The 7,610-nt window shown below is 41.6% G+C and overlaps 1 protein-coding gene across 1 annotated transcript; it reads right to left on the bottom strand.

Moving 5' to 3' along the window:
• Nucleotides 1-3,609: 3,609 nt before the first annotated feature.
• ATP5MC3 (ATP synthase membrane subunit c locus 3) lies at nucleotides 3,610-6,942 on the bottom strand. The gene is made up of 5 exons (XM_037044410.1): nucleotides 6,839-6,942; nucleotides 6,545-6,652; nucleotides 5,265-5,342; nucleotides 4,544-4,737; nucleotides 3,610-3,870 (listed from the first exon to the last, which is right to left on the bottom strand). The coding sequence occupies exons 2-5, from the start codon at nucleotides 6,581-6,583 to the stop codon at nucleotides 3,756-3,758; spliced, it is 426 nt and encodes a 141-aa protein (XP_036900305.1). The 5' UTR covers nucleotides 6,584-6,652; nucleotides 6,839-6,942; the 3' UTR covers nucleotides 3,610-3,755.
• Between the last annotated feature and the right edge of the window lie 668 nt (nucleotides 6,943-7,610).

Below are 7,610 nucleotides of genomic sequence, written 5' to 3'. Positions count from 1 at the left end.
ATACTCAAACCTATATTTTTAGTTAGTCCTAAAGGCATTAATAATACCACATTTCTGTACCAAGGAAAGGTAACGATTTAATACCAAATAAAAAGTGTGCCTGGAAAACAAATGCCCTTGGGAACAATATTCTGAATACATATAGTTGTACTGACACACTACCACCCTCAGGTGCTCTTACCTATTGAACTTTTTAAATAGATCGAACTCTTATCAACATGAATTCATTTGATGTTTGATGTGAACATCTTACTGGACTTTGGTCAGAAACTAAGGAAAGCTGGTGAAAAGCATATACCATTAATATTTGTCTGTAAGGCGCACGAACTGAGGGAGGTGGTACTTCCTGTCAAATGGTGCACAGTAAAGACCTCTGCTGTCAGAGTAGATGTAGCCCAACAAGGTACTTTCAATATCAGAAACTTGTTCCTGGAAACTAAAATACAGTGGGCGGATATACTCCAGGAGGCTGATCCTTTCAATGTCCGTTTGCCTTCCAGGTGAAATAGGCTGTGGTTATACTTCAGTTATACTGACTTTCTAAAGACCTTGGTTTTTTTTCCTCATTAACATGGAAGTCACACAGCCACAGCCCAGATATTTCTTTTCCATTTTCAATCTCTTCAGCTAGAGGCCTCTCTTGCCTGTTTCAAAATCAATGTTTCAGGACTCTTCACCCAACTACCAAACCAACACTAAGAACAATTTGTTTTTAAACACAAATTGACTTAATTTAAACAAACCTGGGACAGAGGACTAATTAATCTATGTATTTCCCTAGGAGTTAAAAAATGGGGTATGAATAATACTATGTATTCTGTGTTAACAGTAGTACTTTAATTGTACTAAAATGTATTTGCCATTTCAACCATTTTAAACTATCAATTCAGTGGCATTTAGTACATTCATGATATTGTGCAACCATCACCACTATGTATTTCCAGAATATTTTTATTACCCCAAAAGGAACCCCCATACCCATTAAGCAGTCCCTCCTTATTCTTCCCATCTTCTCAGCTGCTTTATCTATGAGTTTGCCTATTCTGGATATTTCATATAAATGGAATCATATATATTATGTGTTGGGAACCACCCTGCCTAGTTTCAGAAGCTGTAATCCCCCAGGGCTAAGGCTGAGTAGAGACCTTGGGACCATAAGCCACTAAGGAGACAAAGCTTATCTTCGTGGTAGGGGTGCAGCCTCTGTCCACTTTTACTTCACCCTGCTTAGCCGAAGGCGGATGACTGGCTAGCCAATAATGGGTAAGATTCCTCAAGGGAAGGATGACGTAAGACAGGCATGGTCACAAAAGAGAGCTCAGGGAAGGACTTGGGGGGCTATAGAAAAAGGGGGTGATAGACCCTCACCCCTTGGTTTTGATATAGCCTGAGTCCTCATTCTGTCTTCGCGTAGTCTCCTAATCTCTTGGCTACCTTACTTCTGAGTGACTTAAGCCTAAAACAATGCTGGAGGTGGGTGCAGCCCTGTGCTGGAAAGGGTGGGTTCCCTGGGGCAATCAGGCCTAACAAAGAATGCATAAAATCCTGTGAAACCAGCTTTGCCAAGAATGTCCTGTTTTCTAAGGGTCCACACAGGACTCAGGTTTATAGCCATTTAACTAACTGGCACTAACTCAGAATAAGCCCTCATAGTTCTCTGTATGTTATCTATTGTTTGATACTTAATGCCTGACAGTGATTGATGAGCTTTACCTGTATTCCTGTGCATATTGAACACAATAAAAGCCTATTGAGGAACAGGCTCCTGGTGCTTCTCCTTTGAGACCAGCCACCTTTCCTCCCCAAGCAGATCATGTTTTGGTAGACTTATTCTCATCCATTACAAACGGGGAGGGCGGGAGGCCATGTGGGCAGAAGCCTCTCAAGTATGTAGTCTTGTGTCTGGCTTTTTTTACTTACCGTGTTTTCAAGGTTCATTGATGTAGCGTGTTATCAGTACTTCATTCATTTTTATGTCTGCACAATATTCTACTATATGGATATAGCTTGTTTACCCATTGATCAGTTGAATGACTGATTGTTTTTGCCTTTTACCTATTGTGAATAGTGCTATAAAAATTCATTTTTGTTTGAACACTTGTTTTTAAATCTTTTGGGTATATACGAAGGTATGGAATTTCTGGGTAATAATAATGTTTGTATGTTACATGGCTGAGTTCAAATACTGGGTAGTGCTGCTCAAACAACAGTGAAGGCTCCAGGATGTTAGACTAGATCACAGGTGGCAAACACAAGGCCCACAGGCCGAATGCAGCCCTCCACCTTGTTCTGAAAATGAGTTTGACACCCCTGGACTAGATAATTAACCAACCACAAAGCAGTAGTAGCTCTAGCTTTTTGTGGTCTCAGGTAGTCTTTCCATAGTACTGAAAAGCCCTGGTACTGTATTTTGCCATGTGTAATGCACTTTTTTGTCCAAACTTTTGAGGGAAAAATAAGGATGCATATTATACAGTACTAAATCCCCCATCTATATAAATGTTTTTAATTCTTTTATTTATGCTTATGTGTCATAAATTTAACTCTAGAAAGTAATGGCAATGTCCATACGCAAAATAATACCCTGGAATATAACTGGTTTTGTTTCTAAATTTAAATAGAAAAATTGAATGAAAAAATTAAAATGGAAGATTTTCTTTTCCCTTGAAGGTCTGGGCCAAAAATGTGGGTGTGTAGTGCATTTGCCATGCATAATTCAGGGGAGTGCATTATACATGGCAAATACAGTAATTGATGACTCATTGAGATCATTAGGCAGAAGACATTAAAGGAGTAAAATGCAGGTTTCTTAATTGTTATCCTAATCTTCATGGAATCCCTGAAATTGAGATGACAAGTGATGTAGCGGTACAACATCTCTGCTAGTAGAACTCAGTGTTTCTAGGGTAGCACTACTTTCTTCCTTTCAATAGGAAAATTTGACCAAGAAGCAACATATACAAACAAAACAGTATTGAACCAACTATTATTTCCAAGACTCCTACTGTAAACATATTAGCATCAATGATAAGCAATGCTTCAGCAACTTTTGGCTTTAAAAATGTAGCTAATTCAATTTACTTTTTGATTATTTGTTTTTTTTAATGAGCTTTGGTTAAGCAAGAAACCAGCTGCTAGATTGAGCTTCTTCTTAGAAAATGGGTAAGATTCACAATTGCTTAGAAACTTACTAAAAAGTAAAAACTCTTCCCACCCCTATTTAACAAGGCTCCAATTCCTAAAAAGCTCACATCATTTTTAGATCCAGCTGTGTAATACCAGCTAAATTACTCTGGGAAAGTGATCCTGCTTCCAAGTATTGAATTCATGTTAGCCCTTAAAAATTCAAAACCACTTCAAGCAGTTATCTTAGTTTAATCATATTTCAAAGAAGCTAAAATCACTCATATATTTCTCCTTTAATGAATAAACAAATCCCCTACCATTTACAATGCACAGAACACTATATAAAAGAATTCCTATAAAATTACATTAGGATTTTTTTCATTAGTGGGGCAACTGCTGCAGTTCCTTCTGACAGCATCTGCCTGAATGCATGTCCTTCTTTGTGATGATCTAAATTTAGGTAAGTACAAATCACAGCAAAAATGAAAGTTTTCATCTTTAATGAAATGACTTTGGAAATAACATCTATTTCCATGACACCAATACTACAGTGTTCGGAGTCACAGTAAGGTACACAGAATTACATCCGTAATTAATATGAATGCCAACATTTCAAGCAGTAATTTTTGTTACATGGCAAACAAAATCAAGAAAGCAACCATCAAACAAAAGAGACCCATAGCTTCAGACAAGGCAAATCCCAGGATAGCATATGAGAACAGCTGCTGCTTCAGCGAAGGGTTTCTAAAAGAGACACAACACATTTAATTGTTACTTTGAAATATTATTTGAATTTCATTATGTCTGGTAAGTGTTAAAGAATCAGATTACTAGTGTGGGGATCTTTGTAAACTGGAAAGTTCTAGAAGAGTATTTGCCTAGATCTCTTGCTTCACTGTTGACATTCCTTTCTCCGGATCCTAATTACATGGGGAAAGGGGAGATAGCTGTCTCTGTGTGTCAATACAAATAGTCTTCATTCATTCTGGGGGGTTCTGACATTCTCCTTATGACTGTGAAAGTATGTTCTATACCTTTTAAGATCTGATAGTTTAAGAGTAAGGTCTTAAGTAATAAAATAGAAACTGACTTTTAAAGAATGTGCTCTTAATTATATTCCCAATATAGTTTGACAATTAAAGAGTGCAGACTGTGAAGTCAAACTCAGTTAAAATTTATTTTCTGACACTTACTAGCTATGACCTGGAGACTGTGTCTCTAGTCCTTCACAGGTAAACTGGAGTATGTCCCCAATAGGTCTTGTGGGGAATTAAGTGAGATAATGCATGCACAGCCCTCAAAATACAATGCAAGGCACAGAGTAGGCACTTAATACAAAGTAGCTATTATATTCCATTAGTTTTCTAAGTTTCCAACTATTTCAAACATGCTCTTGTTTGGCAATGGAAAAAGTTACCTGGCATAACCAATGATAAGACTGCCAAAGACTGTCCCAATACCAGCACCAGAACCAGCCACTCCTACTGTTGCAGCACCTGCACCAATAAATTTAGCAGCAGTATCAATATCTCTGCTGACTGCACTGGTCTGAAACTCCCTTTGGATTAGCCGAGACACACCATTTTGGGCCCCATCAAATACTGTCGAGCCCTAGAGAACAGGAAATAAAAGAAAGGTCAAATCAGTAATCACAGTTAGCTATTTTAATTACCGCACTGTCAAAATGGTAACTAGTTCTCTATTTTGTAGCTGAGTGTGAATAGGATGTGGTGTGGCACAATAGAAAAATCAATGGCTTTAAATAATTCCAACCTTGTAATATAGGAATAATAATATCTACACCCCATAAGGTTGTTGAAAGTTAAGGGACAACATATGTTCATATGCTTTTTAATATAGTAGTTTTTTCAATAACTGCAGCTATTATAATCTTAAATCTAGGCAACTCAAGCCTATACATATACATACTGACAATATTTCTTAGCCAAATCAGATGGGTGAGTTTGGGGTACATAAGTTTATTTTATTGGCTTATCTTCTGTGCATTTCTCTGCATGAAAGAGTAGAAAGGATTGCTTTCAAACCATTCGATTAATGAGTGTTATTTTTTCTCTTTAATTAATTAAAACCATAAGACTTATTTAGGAGTGTCACTTAATTTCTATTATTACTATTACCTCTCCGGTCCTAGCCTCCGGTCGAGAGAACACTGATGCAGAAATTGGTCTGTACACAACTCTGGATCCAGCTCGGATCTATTAATGAAAGAAGGTTCCGTGGAATAAGTAAGAATACAGATAAGACTTCAATGACCCTTCTTTGACCAGGAGCTCTAAGAAAGCAAGCAGCAAATATGAATCAAAGTTCATGATTTTTCTTTATTGATACTTATCTTGGCTGTTTGGTCATTTTCAATAAGTGAAGCCATTTTAAAAGCTTTGAAGTTGCCAATGCAATTTTAAAGCTTCCTTCATAAGGTATTTGTAATATACTGAACGAAACCACTAAGAACAATTCATTTAAAAAATACATGTATTGCTTTTAAACTTTCAGTTGTTGTAGTGCCCCAATTCAGATCGGAAAAATGGCAATAAACATTGCACATTCTTTGGAAAGTTCAAGTGGAGCAACAAGTGAGTATATTAGAAGTGTCACTATAAAAGCTTCTTATTAAAAATATCCCATTAGTTAATATGAGCTCCCACCATTTCCAAGATATCCCAAAATGTCTAATAATCATAAAATTAAAAAACAGTTTAAGCAAGTCTCCACCAGTGTAAGAATAATCAGTGAAATACTCTGACCATAAGGACATATTCCAGTTCAACTGCTCTGCCTGCCCTTGAGTGTCCACCAAAGTAAGGTCACAGAAAATCCTTTCAGAACCAAGATCGGATTCTCTAAGGCAAATTCCCCAGATCTTCCTTTCATCTAAAGCCTCCAAAATGGTTATGGAAATAACGTTCTAGAGGCAGGAAGCAAGACTCTCAGCTGTTCGGCCACCTTCCTCCACCCACACAGGGTAAGGCAAAGTCCCTCCCTCTGCAGCAGCGAGTTTGACCTACAGAGAGACAACGGAGAGCGCTGCTGCGGTGAACTAGGCCTCAGTGGCCCTCTACCTTCCTCAGAGCACGCCAACCTTAGCGTCAACCCCAACTCACCCGCGCGGCCGAGTGGGTGGGGGAGGGGGGTGCTCCAGGCCTGCCGGCAAGGAGGGCTTGACCTACACCGCTTGGGGCCTGACAGCTAGGCCTCCGCTGCCCTCCATTACCCAGGGCGGGAAGCAGCAGAGTGAGGCGCTCCAGAATCACGAGGACTGGAGCACAGGGCTAAGGGGTGAGGGAACAGCTGTCCCGAGAGGGCGGTGGACGCTGCCGGAAGGTGGCCCATTCAGCAACGTGGATGCTAGAGGCCAACAGGTCGGGCCCACAGTCCCCGGCCCGGCTGGGCTACGCACCAGAGCGGGGGTGCAGGCGAGCTTGGCGCAGGCAAACATCTTACACTCCTCAGGGCAGCGCGGCTGGAGGGCTTGGGTGGCAGGCGACGTGGGCTCCTCTCCCACTTTCTGCGGAGAAGAGGCTTAAGGTCAAGGGCCATCCGAGGGCCTTTCGTCCCCACCACTTCCCGTGGACTCCTGTGCACGCTGTCAGCTTGGGCCCCCCCGTTACCCAGTGAGGCGACGACAGAATGAATGGGTCCCCATGGTCACCGCTCTGCCCCGGCTAGGCCCTGCCTCGCGCCCGCCACTTACCTTTCCCGGAGCTAGTGGCGGCGTCGGCGGCAGAGGTCGAAGGAGTGGGGCTAAGAGCGCAGGCGCGGTGCCGCTCTTATCGGCGCCGTGACACCCGGATGGAGAAGGCGGGGAATCGGATGCAGTAGGGAAAACACTCAAGGTCACTTTGTAACAACTTTATTGGTAACCAGTTGAGAAGGACACTGACAGCCATTGATGATGGGCTGGTTCCGGGATCTCCAACCTTTTTGGCACCTGGAACCAGTTTTTCAATGGACGTATGGGGCGGGAGGTACAGGCTTGGTCAGGAGGAGGAGCTTAGGCGGAGTGGGGCGTTCAGGGGGCGGAGCTCAGGCGAGCTTGCTCAGCTTGCTGCCTCTCAGCCTTTGGACCCAGGAGGGGTGTGGGCGGGGCAGAGGTAGAAGGCGGAGCTCAGGCGAGCTTCACTCAGCCGGGTTCCTAATAGACCACTGAGTGCTAAGGGTCAGCTGCCCAGGGATTGGGGACCCCTGGGCAGGTGGACAGGAGGTGGTAAAGGAGAGATAAAAAGTTGAAAACTAGCCCTGGCAGAGACAAATGAACAGATATTGATCTGAGCCGGAGGAGTAAAGTGCTAATGCTTTTTCTTTCATTTGACACCTTGTGATTTTTTGGCCTTTCATTAGATGTTTTTTAGTAGAAGGGTCTCCTTCCTGGTCCCTCTTCTTTGTGAAATAGGACTATGTGTGTGAGGAAAAAGGGTTCATTCATTACTTGACAGAACAAATTATGGTCTCAGCAAAGTGAATAC

The sequence above is a fragment of the Sturnira hondurensis genome, unplaced genomic scaffold (genome assembly GCF_014824575.4).
Source record: "Sturnira hondurensis isolate 20B ecotype Veracruz unplaced genomic scaffold, ASM1482457v3 Scaffold0004136, whole genome shotgun sequence".
In the NCBI taxonomy this organism is placed as follows: Eukaryota; Metazoa; Chordata; class Mammalia; order Chiroptera; family Phyllostomidae; genus Sturnira; species Sturnira hondurensis.
The sequence above is the reverse complement of the archived record's forward strand: the minus strand, read 5'-3'. Positions and strand labels throughout refer to the sequence as shown.